Source organism: Monodelphis domestica, chromosome 1, assembly GCF_027887165.1.
Source record: "Monodelphis domestica isolate mMonDom1 chromosome 1, mMonDom1.pri, whole genome shotgun sequence".
Lineage (NCBI taxonomy): Eukaryota > Metazoa > Chordata > Mammalia > Didelphimorphia > Didelphidae > Monodelphis > Monodelphis domestica.
Window position 1 is genome coordinate 590143544 of NC_077227.1, and position 17294 is coordinate 590160837.

General features: G+C 39.6%; 1 protein-coding gene across 2 annotated transcripts in view; it reads left to right on the top strand.

Moving 5' to 3' along the window:
* The first annotated feature begins 1009 nt into the window (after nt 1–1009).
* Nucleotides 1010–17294, top strand: part of LPL (lipoprotein lipase) — a 28388-nt gene continuing 12103 nt past the window's right edge. Inside the window, exons 1-4 of one of the 2 annotated variants that reach the window (XM_007476434.3) lie at nt 1010–1262; nt 11360–11529; nt 15746–15925; nt 16910–17021. In XM_007476434.3, coding sequence (XP_007476496.1) covers nt 1172–1262; nt 11360–11529; nt 15746–15925; nt 16910–17021 — 553 coding nt within the window. In that variant the 5' untranslated portion in view covers nt 1010–1171. The remainder of the gene's footprint in view (nt 1263–11359; nt 11530–15745; nt 15926–16909; nt 17022–17294) is intronic. The other variant, XM_056813651.1, reaches the window with a different exon arrangement.

Below are 17294 nucleotides of genomic sequence, written 5' to 3' on the forward strand. Positions count from 1 at the left end.
TGGATTAGTTTTTCCATCTAAAAAGGAATTAATGCTTTTTTCCTATCTCATTTGGATAATATTACCCTCAATATTATTTTAAAACACCAAAATCCTTTAAGGTTAAGAAAATAATACAATTGAAAGCCCTGAATTCTTTGACAAAACATGTCTAAGATAGTTTTATTCTTCTAAATTTTAGCAGCAAAGAGTGTGACTTAATGGAGAAAATACTGTAAAGAGGAAAAGGACTTGGCTTCAGATTCTGATTTGACTGCCTATGTGACCTGAAGCAAATCACCTTTCCTCTCTGTACGGTGGTTTCCTCATTTATAACAAGAGAAGTTGATATAAGATGATCTCTAAGATTCTTTCCATCCCCAAATTCTGTTCATTAAAGTTATGTGACATCAACATTCAGCCTTTTGACAATATGATGTAATTCTTGGGTACCTGGATAGATTCTCTGATGGCCCAGCATTTTACAAAGACAAAGGGGAAACTGAGTAAGTCTTGTCCAGTAGGAGCTGGAGGCTCCCTTCTGTAAAATGCTGAAGTGCATATTGCAAGCTAATCTGAGACCCTTCACAACCACCGCTGAATCCCAGAGAATTGCGGGGAGGGAGAGAAAAGGTAGAAAGAATAACTTTAAAAGCTGAGAATCCGCCAAAGATTCTCTTTGCTCAGGACAAAGCCACTGACTTAACAGTATAAGTCACAGCTTAACAGTATAACTTTCAATAACAAAAACAACGAAAAACTTTCGGAACACAATTCATTATATATTTTTATCCTTTTTTTATATTAGTAATTATGTAATGCCCTAGGGAATCAGCCACCTGTGGAAAAGCAAGGGGCAAATGCGCACAAAAAACAAATTTCGCTTCCTGCCCTTTCCCCCTCTTCTTGCTGGCAGGGTTGATTCATATTACAGTTTGCTCAAATATTTGGAAGTGAATTTAGGGCCCTCCCCCCAACTTATGATTTTATAGCCAATAGGTGATGAGGTTTATTTGCATATTTCCAGTCACATAAAAAGCCCCGGAGTAGCAATAGTGTCAGACTCCTGACTCGGGAGCCCTTCCCTCACTTTAAAGGGCAACTTTGCTCTGCCCTGCACTGAGGCTTCCCCAGCCCGCCCCCAGCCGAGCCCCCTGCAGTCCAGCGCCAGCTGAGAGGGAAGCGTGCAGAGATGGAGGGCAAAGCATTGATCCTGGTCGCCCTAGGTTTGTGCTTCCAGAGTCTGACCACATCCACAGGGGTGGCCGCTGCCTCCTCGAACAGTAAGTTTCACCTCCTGCCCCACTCCTTTCCCCAGCAGACCCAACTTCGCTTGCAGGTTTGTGGGGCTGCGGGAGTGAGAGGCTGGAGGAGGACGGAAGGACGAACCTGATGCATTCCAGAGAAAAAGTTAAGGAAAGGGGTACTAAGGGTGAAAGCGGAGATTGATAGGGCATTGACTGGCAGCCCCTTGGGGAGATGGGTGCCTGGAGCCGGGGTTGAGGAGTGCACAGTTGTTGTTTTTTCTCTGATGGTTGTGGGACTGGACTTGGTGGAGGATTTTTGTTCATGTTATCACCCTCACTCCGGGTTTCCGCGCGGCCGCCGCACCCCGGCGTCTGCAGCTTCTGGGGCTCTAGGGTCCGTCGCCTTGGCTGAATTACACCCGTAGTCATTCGGGATGAGCACCAGCGGGCCATTCGGGATGGGCACCAGCGGGCCAGTGATGGTCTGGGGGAGTGTGAGGGGCGGGACGTGGGTGGGGAAGGGCCCCGGATGGTGGTGACCCGCGGTAACCCCACGGAGCCGGGAGAGCAAGAATGAGAGGAACGCCGGCCAAGGTGACCCTAGTTGTGGCTGGCAAAGGCAACTTAGTTCAGCTCAGCACAGCTCAGCTCAGCACAGCTCAGCTCAGGCCTTGGGGCAAGTCGTCCCAGAGGAGCTGAGGGGCGGGGAAAAGAATGAGGAGTTTCTGAGCGACGAATCAGGGAAGGATGCCTGCATTTCTAGGAGAAGCTGGCGGTCGCGCGCTCTCCTAACTCCATGTGGACTGGGGGGGAAGGGAAGAATACGCAGGAAATCCCTTCTCTTCTCTAGCCTTGGGTTGCAGAAAGTGATGGTGCACGGGAAGGTTTCCTAGAAATGTTTACAAACTCAAAAAGCTTATGATGCTGTTAGAACTTAACCGAAGACGAGGAAAAGCACAATCAGGGATCGATGGGGTGCCTTCCTGCAGAGATTTAGAGGTGTCCTAGTAGCAGACTTCCAAAGCCAAGGTGCCTGCTAGCTAGGCGCGTGGGGCCGCCCCAGTGGACTGTAGGTCCCGTGCCACGTGGACTCCTTTTGGCCGCTGGGTCCAAGAGCGTGGTTTCAGAACTCGGGTGGACACGGCCAAGTCGGAGCGCTTTTTGTTCTTCCTAGAGAGCAGCTAAATTGCAAGTTATTGGGCAGTCTGGGACTAGACACAGAGCGGCTGTCCTTAATTGCAAAAGAGGACAGTTTTTTTCCTAGAGCAAAAGCTTTGCCCACAATAGAGCCAGACAGTCTGAGTAATTGAAATGATATTTTGGAAAAGAAAAAGAAAGAGAAAGTCGGGGTTCTCAATCCCTTAGGTCTTATCCTATTGAGAGTTGGGTTTTGTTTTTTGTTTTGTTTTGTTTTGTTTTGTTTTGTTTTGGTTTTTATGTCTCAGAGAGGCCACGTGCTGCGATTAAGAGATCCAATGTCTAATCATTCAGCTAGTCTAGGCTTAGAATGGGGGGGGGGGGGGGGGCGTACGTATGTGCATGTGTGAAAGAGAGAAACAGACAGAGAATGAGTGTATTTTAACGTTCGATTAAATTTGAGATTGGAAAAGGTTATTCTTGTTAATGAGGTGGAAAGAAAGAACATTCACTGAAAGATCCTGAGTGTCATGTCTGACTTTTTGGAGTCTGCCTCACTCAAAACACTAGGAAAGATGTCCACAAACTGGGGTTGAATTCAAATTCTAAAATCATAAAATAAAAATGTGACAAGTTTCTTTCCCCCTTCCCCCATATAGATCGAGGAATATATGTGTGTGTGTGTGTATGTGTGTTATTATTAACTCACCAGAGTTTAGCCCTTAGTTTTACTGGTAGGTTTAGAAGACCTTAATAATTTGGCTAAGTTCTTTAATCTTCCAGCCGGCTCCTCTGTAAAATGAGGAATTGGCAAGGATGTTGCTAAAGGCCCCTTCTGTCCCTTGTGTATTGTTGTGCTAGAATCATTTAAGGTATCTAGATGCTTTGTTTGCAGATTCAAACTAGTTCCCGCCAAAGGGAGGCTCCTGGGTCTGTTCCAGAGGAAGGTGACTGCACTCCCCGAGGTTCCCTTTCTACACCTCTAGAGTAACTACTTTAGCCTCACCTGCCACACTCCTTGCATATATCTGATCAGAAATAGCTTGTGAAGGTGGCAGAGAGTCACTACTTTATAATGGCTTGCTCTTAGCCACTATGAATTTCTGGATGACCTCAGAATTTTTAGTCAGAGGATCAGGGTTGTGCCACTTAGCAGAGTAGTTTCCTACAAATATTCATTTGTTATTGATGTGTCCTTTTTGCATTTTTTCCCCCTGGAGAATCAGTGACTTCATTGGTTCGAGAGATTCCCAGTGTGGAAACTCACTCAACCAATGTAGACTACCTCATCATTAACTTTTTGTTTAGCAGCAGGGATTCTTCTTAATTCATTGTTTATGTGTCATGAACCCCTATGGCAGTCTGATGATCTTCAGCTCCCCTAAGGTGTTCGGAAATGCCTAAAATACAGATAATTACAAAAGAAAATAATTATCTTGAAATAGTTATTAAATATTTTTAAAGTAACTTCACATATCCCAAATTAAGAACTTCTATTTAGAGGATTGCCTGGAGCACTGTGATGTTGACAACTTGTACCTAATGTTGAAAAATTAAGTATTTGTAGGAGACTGGTCTTAACTCAGGTCTTCCTGACTATGAGACTGTCCTATCCACTCACTTTTTCAGGCTGCCTTTGTTGCTTGCTATATGGTTGGACAAATGGTTAATTAGATAATACATATTAGAATCTTAAGGCTCTAAGGGAGCCTTAGGGATCATCAAGATTAACTCTGCATTTGACAATTAAGAAAGCTGAGGCTCAGAAAGAAGAAATACACATAAGATTGATTGATATTTTTATTGAAAAGGAGACAGAATGGAAGAGGAAGAGATTAGGGCAGGAGAGAGGTGGAAATTTACCCAGTCCCTTCTATCACAATTCTGGTTATTCCTTTTTACTTGAAAGAAAATGAACTATCTAGAGAAGTCTCTATTCCCAGTTCTGTAAAACTGTAATAAAGACCCTCATAACTTTACAATCTTTTCAATGGCTTGTTTTTCCCCTCCAATTCCAAACATCTACTTTGTCACTCCAAAGACAGCCTGTAATTTATCTTAATGTTTAAGACGTTTAAGCCTTCACAGTGAAGGCTAAACAAATGTCTTTGGACCTCACTATGAAAGGGAAAGGATCATTTGAGATTTGAGGCAATGATTGCTAATTATTTTTATAATACTGATACTTCTTTGCAGGGCTAAGGAGAGAAAGACATAAGAGAATGAATACTTTAACAGTCTCAAAAGATGGCAACATTCTAGAGACATGATTTTGGAAATCATCAGTAAAAAAGTTTTAGAATACTGTCATAATTTTATTTGGGGGCAGCTAGGTGGCCCAGTAGATAGACCACTGGGACTGGAATCAGTAAAACTCATCACCATTGACGTCAAATACTTACTAGCTGTCTGACACTGGGCAAGTCACTTTACCCTGTTTGCCCCAGTTCTTCATTTGCAAAATGACCTGGAGCAGAAAATTCCAGCATCTTTGCCAAGAAAACTCCAAAATGGGGTCTTGGGAAGTCAGACACAACTGAACAACATAAGTTTATGTTAGTGTGCAGAAGTCCCATTATTCAAGTGAGATTTGAACTTGGTTGAAATCTTTGTTAAAAAGTGTATGTAAGTTTGGATTTTCCTTTTTATGCTTGCACTGACATTGTGCCTCCCTTTCCAAAGTAGGAGGCATATTTGGAAGGTTTTTGAAGTTAATAATGTAGTTCCAGTTTGTTTCAGAAATGTTCACAGAATTTTAGTGGGAAGAGACTTTAGTGAGGAAAATTTAGTGGGAAGAGACCTTAAAGAGGAGTTCATTAGTTCACAAGACTTGAGGCTGAAAGACTGACCCAAGTCAGACCAACCCTCTCATTTTACAGGTGAAAAAACAGCCAAGATGGTTTCCCACATTCACACAGGTAGTAAGTTGCAGAATGAGATTCAAATCCATCTTTTGACTTCACATTAAGTGAGCTTCCTCTATACAAAACACCTATTCATTTATTATTATTATTTTTTTTTTTAATAAAACCCTTACCTTCCATCTTAGAATCAATACTGTGTATTGGTTCCAAGGCAGAAGAGTGGTAAGGGCTAGGCAATGGGGGGTTAAGTGACTTGCCCAGGGTCACACAGCTGGGAAGAATCTGAGGCAAGATTTGAACCTAGGACCTCCCATCTCTAGGCCTGGCTCTCAATCCACTGAGCTACCCAGCTGCCCCTACAACCTGTTCATTTTAAAAGATGAGGAAGCTCAGTTCACAAAGAGAATGACTTGTCCAAGGTCACACATTTCCATACTTCCTGGTTCCTGGCTCATGACTTTTCTGGATCATTTTGATGCCTCCTTCAATAGAAAAACACCCCCCCCCCCAGCATATTTTATGAACAAAGTTGAGTTTGCATTATTGATTCTGTTTATTGTTGACTGTGGCTTTTTTAAAGGAATAGTCCAATTCTTGCTGCATATGTAACAAAGTGAGCATAATTAGCAGGAGCATACAGTCTTGAATGTTTAATTTTTCTAGGTATACTTAGTGATTTTAGTTGTTGTATTTGTGGGCTTAACTCCCCCTACAGCTTATCTAATAGAGTCAACAAGTTCTTTTTAAACTCACCAACTGTTGCTATTATGTGCCCAGAATGTTGCAGGTAATGAGGATAGGAAGTTAAAAAAACACATCCTTTCCCCCCAAGGAGGTTACAGCCTTGTAGAATAAATCTAGGATCCAATGAACACTTGTAATGGTGGTGAAATAACTGGGTTTTTTTTTCCTTGCCCCAGCACTTTTCCCAAATTACAGCAGAGTGGACCTCCTTTTGGAAGCAACCTTGATGATCAAAGTAGCTCTGAGTTCATTGATTCCAGGTGGATAGAGAACAAACAATCCCAGTTAAAGGACATTAGAATACAGTGAGGCCAACTCCCTTATTTTGGAAATTTTTAAAAATAAATAAATAAGGCCAGAAGAAGCTATATGACTTGCCCAAGGTCATACAAGTTTTGAGAAGAGTCAAGATTCAAACCTGTGTCCTCTAACTCCAAGTCTAGCTCCTTTTCCACTTTGCTATGTTGTCTCTTGAAGAGGCATGAAAGGATTGGTTTAACCAAGTTGCAAGATAATTCTACAGCCATATATAAATATACTCACTTCCCTTCTGGTTTGCATATGATTCCCTCCTCCAACCCTAGCCGGTGACCAAGTTTGATTTTATGTAGACAATTGGGGCAATTCTACCTGTATTTTTTATGGAAGAGTTTTATCTTTCTAAATTTTTTTTGTTTCATTTTCACAAGAAAAACTTCAGACCTTATTTGGGGTTAGAGAATAAATGGATTTGAATCTGGAGGAAGCATTAGAATGAATGTCTTCTTTTTCATTAGCTAAATACAGTAGGATCTTAAATCCACAACTTAATTCAATCTTTTCCCCTTACCTCTTCTCCAGAAATGTAAGAAGTTTAGCCTTAGGTAATTCAAGTGGTTAAGAATTTAATTGGTGTGAGTAGCTGGGTAGCTCAGTGGATTGAGAGCCAGGCCTAGAGATGGGAGGTCCTAGTTCAAATGTGGCCTCAGACACTTCCCAGCTGTGTGACCCTGGGCAAGTCACTTGACCCCCATTGCCTAACCCTTACCACTCTTCTGCCTTGGAACCAATACACAGTATTGATTCCAAGATGGAAGGTAAGGGTTTGAAAAAAAAAGAATTTAAGTGGTGAAGAACTGACTTTCCTGCTACTTTTAAATAAATATTTGCTATTTTTCAAGAGGGGGGGAAGGGGTGGAAAATAGTTAATATTAAGACAGGCATTTAATCTGTACTAGTGATGATTTGAGAAAGTGTTGCATTTATGACACCAACTCCATCAAATGCTCATTTGGACCAAATTTCCTGTCTTCCCCCCACTCCTTTATCCCTATATTTGGAGTTATCCACTCTATTACTTCGGCAATTAGTAGATGAAGTCTGGGTAAAATTTTAGCCACAGCAATTAAAAAAAAATGCTTATTGTTTAAATACTTTAGTTCTTACAGGAGAGGTCACAGCAACCCAAGAAGAAATTTCATTTTAAATGACCTTTGATTCTAAAGGCTACAGATAAATGACTATTTTAGTAATCTGCATTTTTCTTACTCATTGAAAAGAACTTCTAGCCTACGTCATCCTTGGCTTGGATGCTTAGCAGAGACTGCTCTCCTATGCTTGCTTCTTCTTTTTTTCTAAAAGTAATTGAGGCTCTCACTGAGGGGTTTTAACCTTTTTCTGTGGCAGTCCAGGATGGAACTCTTCTCAGAATAATGATTCTAAAAGCCTAAAAAATAGCCCTTAGAATTACAGAGGAAACAAATTTTATTGGAATATAGTCCTCTGTGTGTGTGTGTGTGTGTGTGTGTGTGTGTGTGTGTACACAAATATATACACACATATACATATAAACAATGGTATAGACCTCAGGTTAAGAACATTTTTCCTAGTAGAAAAAATGCAGAACTTGGAGATAGGAGAGGACCGGTTCAAATGGTACCTCTGACACTTTAATGTCTCTGACCTTCAGATTCTTTGCCTGTAAACTTTTAGAGGATTGGGCCAAATGATTACCAAGGTCTTTTTCCAGTTCCAATACTAAGATCCCATGAATTAGTTTTTTCATCTTTAAAATTTCCCAGTCATTTTGATTTATATATCAACCTCATTTCTTATCTCTGAATTGTTGTCTGCCTAGACATGAACAGTTAGGTGGTACAATGGATAGAGAGCCAGGATTGGAGTCAGGAAGACTCATCTCCTTAATTTCAATTCTGGTCTTAGGCATATACTACTTGTGTGAGCCCAGGTAAGTCTCTTAACCCTGTTTGCCAGTTCTTCATTTTAAAAACAAACTGGAGAAAGAAATGGGAAACCACTCAAGTAATGTTGCCAAGAAAATCCTAAATGGGTACACAAAGAGTCAGACACAACTGAACAACAACATAGATAAGCATTTTATTCTCATTGACATCCTCAATGAGTTAGATATTTATTTAGGAAACAAGGAATGTGGTAGGTAAGCAACAGTTTTAATTCCGATGCTAAAAGCCAGATTCTCAAGCATATCTGATAACCTTTCTCCAGTACATCTTATTGATGGACTTCTCAGTTTTCTGAGTTAGAAGTTGAACATTAATTAGTCCAAGCAAATTTGGGATAAAAGTATCAGTAACATCTTGACTCCAATATTTTGCTTTGTTTGTTGTCTTTACAAAAGGCAGCCAGTAAACTCATCATTTTATTTTAAAAATCACCATTCTTAGTCTGAAACTCAATTGGAAGGAAACTTAAACATTATCTAGTCTACTTTCTCTATAGGTGATGCCACAAGTGAAATGATTGGCTCAAGGTCATGCAGTTGGTTGGTGGCAAAACTAATTCAGATACTATATAACTTATTAGATACCAGAATAGTTTGCCATTTCCTTCTCTAGCTTATTTTACAAATGAATAAACTGAGGCAAAGAGGGTTAAGTGATTCACCCAGGGTCACACAGCTAGTAAATATCTGAGGCTAGATTTGAACTCATGAAGATGAATTTTCTTGATTCCAAGTGCCCCATTCCAAGCTACCCTTCTCTACACAAGAGCAAGTTCTAAATTTTTTCCACAAGGAGGTGAAATAAATAGAACTCATTGGCTTCTGCTCTATCACCTGGGGAAATACAATCCTTCCTTTGTGCCAAAGCAAAGGTGGAGAAGCTCTGTACAATAATTGGATTTCAGGCTTTCCAAAGGGATTTCTAACAACAGGTTACAAGAGTATGTAATATTTATTACAGATCTAAATGCTTGCCAAACAAAAATCTTTAGGCTTCCTATCATTGTAGGTATCGTATTCCAGAACCTTGTATGTAATAAGTCTGTTGCAGTGAATTCAGGAAAGCAGTTGAACATGGCTAATATCTATTTTGGTTTGGGGTAAGGAGACTTAAGTCTAAATAATCAGATCCAGAATCCAGGGAATGTTCTCATAACACATAGAAACCTGTGGGCTATTTTTATTTGTAGAGCACAATGTTCATAGCTGGGGAAGGTACAAAGATGAAATAATGTGTGACTCCTGTGCTTAGAGAGCCCACAGTAATAAAGGGCACTTGTGTTAGGGGAACATGCCCTTTGATTGGATGTTGAGAAGTTATTGAAGAAGACTCCTAAATTCTTCCACATTAAAATATATCCGGACAGTCCTCAATAGTTTCCTGATGCTTCAATTCTATTCGCTAAAACCTTCTGTTTCACTCCCTCTCACCCAAACAGAGCTGCTCTGCTTTGGTAATAACCTTAAAGAGTTATCTGGGAGCCCCAAGAGGTTAAGTGATTTGCCCTTAGACACTTCTAGTAGGTATCAGAACCCAACCTGGAACACAGGTCTTCCTAACTGAAGGCCAGCCTTCCTTCCACTTCTTTTTTTACATGTACTTAGGACTTGGAAAAAAGTTTTCTTACAAACAACACTGAAAGGTAGGCAAGAGAAGGTTAAGAAATGTTTTGTTTTGTTTTGTTTTAATTTGATTGCAGCTATTTCAGGTGTGTTGTTTGGGTCTTTATTGAAATGAAAATTGTGTTAAAGACTGGCTTTTCACTACGGTCTGGAACAGACTCCTATTTAAAATTCAGATCTTGCCATAAAGATATCTCTTTACCAAGGATGGTTTTTCACCTTGAATGCTGCCTTTGGTGTTCAAATGAAACATTGGTACTGAATCATGAATCACTTATTAGAGTGTTATAGACTTGGGTAACATTATTACAACAGAAGTAAAAACACTGACCATTCATAAGAAAATAGTAGGATAAATTTGTTGATCCCTTGGTAATCTTTGGGTTCCTGTTATCAGAACTATTATTGATATTGGCCAGGTCTCTCTTTACAAGTCTAATTATTTCTTAACTTAAGTTTCCTGTTGTTCTTGTTAGAAAAATAAATGGGAATTGATATAATGCTTGCTAGAATTCCAGAGCCTGCTAAAGTTCCAGAATGGTGGTGAATTCTAACCGTAAAGATATTGTTGGCCTCTTAAAGAATAGCTTAGTAATAAATGGAAAGGAATAATTTGCCAACAGATAGACAAAAAAGCCTATGATTTCCCCTATGGATAGCTACAGGTTCTCCTTACCTAACACTGGGTTATAAACTTCAGGCAAGATGTTTGATTGATTTTTTTCAGAATATCTTCTCTGGTATATTCTTGTATAGATCTATAATATGGATAGAAACTGGACCTTCTTTTTTATTAGTAATGGGACTCATTTCTTTTGCTGATTTTGGTAGGAACCTTCTCTGCCACTTAGAGAGTGGGTCCTTAATAAATGCTGCTTGAAAAACTGCCTAGAGGTTAAGTGACTTACCTAAGGCCATGCAGTCAATATAAGTGCATAATTTGAACTTGGTCTTCCTGGTTCCAAGTCTCATCATCTATCCAACAAGTCATATTATCTCTCCTTATGACACCAAGGGTAGTTTTCTTGACATTAAATTCTATGGCCTTCCCCCTCAGATGATTCTCAGACAATTCATTCAATGCATCTCATTCCCAGGTGTCTCCGTTTTCTATTAACTCCTAAGAAGCAATAAATAATTTCTCTGGCCTTAACTTTGACTTCCTATGGAAGGCTGCATAGATGGAAATGCAAAAGGATATTTAGGGGAAGGAGTTTTAGGTTTTGAAAGGGGGATCTAGTTTTTCCATATAACATGATTCCTCCCTTTCACCCTTAAATGCAAACCCTTTAAAGGCATTGTGTTTTTTTTTAATCTTTGTAATTGTAGTCACCATACCTTCCTTGGTGCTTCATAAATGTTTTGAATTGATTTGAATTAATAAAATTATTGTTTTCCTTCTTTTCTGTTTTCAAAGCATTATTTATAAATTGGTGGATTCTATCAAGAGACTTCCTTATCCTTGGGCTCATGCCATGGTCTTATCAAACACAATGCTCATCCATTATCTTTTCCACTGACAGGAAGAAGAGGAAATGACAATTTTAAAGACATTGAAAGCAAATTTGCTCTGAGGACACCAGAGGAAATCACTGAGGATAGATGCCATCTTGTTCCTGGAGACATCAATTCTGTGGCTGGCTGTAACTTCAATCATAGCAGCAAAACCTTTGTGGTGATTCATGGATGGACGGTAAGAAAGCATGCCCAGCATGCCCCAGGAAGGGGGCTCTCCTGAGCTTCTACAACCCCAGGGTCAAAAGTAGATAATGATAAAATCCAAATAGTGGACCTGCATTTGGTCAATACTTTTGCAGGGTTCCCTACTGTCCTTTTTTCTTTTTTAAGCCTGCTATTTTGTGAGCATTGTGACGTGTTCCAAGTCAGTGCTAACTGTATTCTTCACATGTTCATAAATTTGTCCCAAAGAAGAGGATAGGCACTTTAATTTTCCAGACACTAATATTTGTTTGTTTTTTTTGCTAATTCAAGACACCTGGTCATTTCATTGCTCATTTTAAAAAGGTTTTTATATGATAATTTTTTAAAGTTATGAGGCAATCTCTCTCTAATCTCATGGGTTATGGTCCTTGAAATTGACACTAAAAGCTTATGAAGACAAGAGAGCCATGGAAATGAATGAAAGAATGAATGTGGATCTGGCCATATTTTCTTTCAATACAGAACTCCAGAGACTTTTCCAGAAACATAATTGAATATTACTATCAATATTTTTTTATGTGATTGGTAGAAGAGTGGTCAATACAATCAATAAATATAGTGGGTTCATTATCATGCCATAAAACCTCTTGTTAATGTGATAAACACTATTTTTATTATACAATATTAGCTTTTTAGATATCAATGTATACCTTGAAATAGTTTTAGGTAGAAAATGAATCTCTGAATAAATGAATTAATTTCATTGAATTGACAGAACCTATGTTATTAGCATTTATCCAAATAAATGAACACTGGCCTGGAAGTCAGGAACTCCATGACAGCCACTTATTTGTTGCCCTTCTTGTTCAAATCACCTGGGTCTCTCTTTAGGCCTTGGTTTCCTCAACTATAAAAAGATGAATCTCTAGGGTTCTTGCTTTCTGTGGTATTCTACAATTTTATTGTTTAAGTTTTAGTTCAAGAAACACAATAGAGTTAACATTTAGGTGTTATTGCCCTAAATGATATCTCCCATTTTAGCCTTTTTTGGAAAATACTCACCTGTCCAATAAAGCTTTGATTTGTATTTCTATTTTCATGAAGGTCTACATTGACTCATAATAGTAATAATAGCTGACTTTTAAATCCTGCTTTAAGATATGTGAATAATTTTACCAGTAGTATCTCATTTTATCCTCACAGCAACCCTGGAAGGTTGATGTTATTCAATCCCCATTTTACTGATGGGGAAACTGAGACAAATAGAGGTTAGGTCAGTCAATCAATAAACATTTATTAGGTCCTGACTATGGGTAAGGTGGGGTAGTGAAGTAGCTCAGTAAATATGGTGCTAGGCCTGGAGTTTAGGAGACTTGAATTCAAATCTAGCTTTAGATGTTAGCTCTGAGACTCTGGACAAATCACTAAGCCCTATTTACCTCAGTTTCCTCATCTGTAAAATGGTCTGGAGAAAGAAAGGGCAAACCACTTTGGTATCTTTGCCAAGAAAATTCCAAATGGGACCATGAAGAGTGGGACAGGACTGAAACAACTGAACAGCAAGCTCCAACTTGTCAGATTGCCTGAGTTTGAGATTGGATTATGATTCCATTGATAAGGGTATCCCTGTCTGACATTTTGGGCATGGGAGATGTCTGCTGAGTTGCTTACCCCAGTTACCTGATTTGGAAAGGTTAATAGTTTCAAGAAAACTGTTGCACCAGGGGTCAAGCACAGACCTGATTCTCCTTCCAGACTTGACACTTGTACAAAGGGAAGCTGCTCTTCTGTGCAAAGCCCGGGACTGAAGGGATTTCACCAGCTCTATCATGCAGAAGAAGCCAAAAGAATGCTTAGTATGTAGCACACATTTAAGCAAGCACAGAAAGCCCTTTAGAAGCAGCTGTATTGGAGCCCTGCCATTTGCCTGGATTCTGCCTGACCAGCTCCAAAATACAGGGACCTCATTGTGAAGGAGGAGGGTCTCACCCGCTTTGGGAGCGATTAACCTTGCATTCTGCAAGTATGACATCATCCCCTCCTGAAAGAAGGCTGCTGCTAAGGGTGCCATTGCACATGAGAGAAGATTCTGAGGGCAAGGCAGGGGCAGCCCTATTAAGCCAAGTTTAAGAAGCCGGAGGTGCTCACCCAGGGGGAAATGCAGGGAAAATTAAGCAGCAGATTGCTAAGACAGGATTCCAAAAGATTTCAAATGGTCCTTTAAATAACACCAGGCTATATAACCATTTACAGTTCTTTATCTCTTCGATCTCAGGTTCTTTATCTGTAAATAAGAGAGCCTGTTTTTGATGACCTTTCCATGATGTCTTTCCCAGCTCTAATCTATGATGTTATGGTGCTAATAGCCCTGAGGGTTCTGAATGACATGTTGTATTACCTCCACTTTACAGATGAGAAAACAAACCCAGAGACATAAAGGGGCTTTCTTAAGATCACTGGGGTCCATTTAGTCCAACTAGAGATGGTTCGAGAACCCAGCTTTCTTCATTCTTTTAGAAACTGATTGTATCATGCTTAATATCCAATACAATAAAAGTGGGGTTTCATGACAATTGCAGAACATGTGTCAAAAACAAATGAATTAAATGCAAAATATGTAAAAAAATTAAAAAAGGTTCCATCCAAAGGAGGATATGTTATATATTAAAAGGTTTTTTAAGAGGTTAAAAAAAAGAATTAATTATATTAGGAAAAATGAAAGCCAGTTTAGCATAATCACATGCCAGTCATACAAAGTACCAACTGGTGGAGTCCCTTTATTTTGGAGTTAGAGATTATTATTCTACCTGTTTCCTACACTGAGAAATATCTCTTACTCATTGTTTAGGGAATAACTTTAAGGCTAATTTCTACCCGATATTTAAGAGGTGCTCAGTAATGTTGAATTCATTTGGCACATAATAGATTAACCAAGTTTGAACAGTGTGTGAGGTAGGATGAGACAGAAGAATAGAAAATTATGTGGTTATCATATTAAAATTTGCAGAAATTAATAAAACAATCTAATAAAATATTTCTAGTTGGCAGCTTTGCAAAGTGAATGAAACCAATTTCAAGGGCAGTATAATGCAATCAGACCTCATTAATTTGGACTTGGGATGATCATTCTAATTAGGACTGGGTAAAGATTTACCTGAGATAAAAAGACTTTGCTGAACAAACCAGGAGAACAAAATTTGCCTGGCATAGTGCCATTGCCAATATTCCTTTGACAGGAATGTCATGCCCATCACAATAGTGTCCTACCTACATTTCCAGTCTTATTTTGTGCTCATTTGCCTTGCAAACAAGCAGATTCCAAGTAGGCTGGAAACTCCAACCCCTGGCTCTCTGCATTTGCACAAATCTGAAATAGCCTCCCTCCTGATCCCTACCTTTCAGAGTGCTTTTCTTCCTTCATGTTACAATGTAGGTGCCACCTCCTCTGTAAAAACTCCTTTGTTTTAATGAGATTTTAATGTTCCCTCCCTTCTCAGGTTTTCTCATACTTTACTCATTTCAGTAGATGTTAAAACTCTCCAATGGAATAGAATCCCCTCAAGGATACTAGGTGGTGAGGTGAATAGAGTTCTGGGTCCAGAGTCAGGTAGACCTGAGTTCAAATCCAGCCTTGGACATTTACTAGCAGTGTGGCTTTGGACAAGTCACTTAACCTTCAATTTGTCTTAGTTTCTTCAAATGTAAAAGAGCAATAACAGGATTGTCGTGAGAATCAAAAGGAGATAATGATTGCAAAAAGTGCCTAGCACATAGGAGGTACTAGATAAATATTTATTACCTACATGTATTTGGTTTTGCACATCCAGTGCTCCACACAGTACCTTGCTCACAGTAGGCACTTAATATAGCTTTGTTGTACTGAACTGAAGAGAATGATCACATTTATTAATTAAGTGACTGAACTTTCCTGATTCTCTCTTTTCCTTCCCCTACGCTATGATGGAGCCATTATCGCATTGATTTCCATGCTCCCTCCAATGTTGCAGATTGTAGCTCATCTAGGCTACTTATCCATTGGCACTGTTGTTCTCATCTTCCCAGAAGTATCCCATTGGGAGAACACCTATGGGGCAGATAGAGCCTTCTTCTACATCTTTTGACTCTGAGTCAGTACCAGTGGAGTACAGGGGGCATGAATAGCTTGAGTCACCCTTCCTGTAGCAAACTATAGGTTGAAATTTTAGGAAATTATGATGTTAACAGGTAAACTTGGTTTTCTTTTCCAGGTGACAGGAATGTATGAGAGTTGGGTGCCCAAACTTGTAGGGGCTCTGTTCAAGAGGGAGCCAGACTCCAACGTCATTGTAGTCGATTGGCTGTCAAGAGCCCAACAGCACTATCCAGTATCTGCCGGTTACACAAAGGTGGTGGGACAAGATGTCGCCAGATTTATCAATTGGTTGTCGGTAAGCATACAGGAAAGAGTCCATCATGGCATACAATTCATACCAGAGCTTAACAATGATTAGGGCTCCTCCTTTTTTCAAATGTATGTATATCCCTTTAGGACAATTTAGATCTCTTCAAAAGTTGAAGTTTTCTGTCATCTTTCAGCCTTGTAAAACTATTTGATAAAATTATACTTCTGCTCTGCCCAGTGTGCAGATTTATTGAGACCAAGTAGGTGGAATAGGCCACCCCACTTATACAGAGTCATTTCAGGGACATAGGGAAGAGCCTCCCCCCTGTTGACCTCAACCCACATCCTATTCATTGACTTGATGCCTAAAATTCCATAGTTAAAATTCAAATTCCCTTGGGGAGGGCAAGAGGGCCATTTTCTTTTCCTTCACAAATTTAACCCAAGGCTGGTCTTTGGCATCCCTTCTGTCCTAAGCACCATGGTGTTAACAATGAGCCAACACTCTGCAAGGGCATAGAGTAGGAGAGAACCAGTCAAGGGAGACAAGTAGAGTCAGGAGAGTCCATGTAGCAAAGAAGAAAGTAAAAAGGTTGGGAGTCAAAAGACTTAGATTATATCCTTATGATTTATTAGCTGGTGTGTCCTTAGGCAAGATATTTTCCTTCCCTAGGCCTCAGTTTACTCCTCTAAAAATTAAAGATTAGACCATTATTAGAAATGGTCTAAACATGAGAAGTGAAGAGTGAAAGGGCTTTAGCAAGAAGTGTCTGAGTCAAAAAAGGAAGATTCAAAGCTGATATCAGCAAATGTTTCCTCAAATTTGGACAATTCAGGGGGAAAGAATTAAGTCCTACCCAAAGAGTAGCTTTCATCTCTTTCATCTGTGATATATAAGATTAAATAGAATAGACTTAATTTGGAGTAGTTCTTTTTCCCTTATTGCTGTGGCTGTTCATTTCATGTTTCCTTTGTTTGTGATTTTACAAAGAGCTCTGGGAAGTCATATTTTTCTCTCTTTCTTTTAAAGGAGCAGTTCAACTACCCACTAGACAACATTCATTTCTTGGGGTACAGTCTTGGAGCCCATGCTGCTGGTGTTGCAGGAAGTCTGACAAATAAGAAGATTAACAGAATTACTGGTAAGGAGGCAATCTCTTCAATCAAGCCCCAAATACAGGGACAGGAGTCATTCCCTTGAAGAGTCAGCAATATGGAGGCCATGATCATGTGTATTTTCTGGGGAAGGCATGTTAAGGGTAGGGCAGAAACATTATTTTACAACAGTATTTTATTAGATTGATGAGCATGGGACATGGACTGCCCTGCCTTGCTTATCTTCTGTTTGGACAGCCTTGGTATGAACCAAAGATATCAAAGAACAAAAACTAACTAAAGCATCAAATGAGGAATAA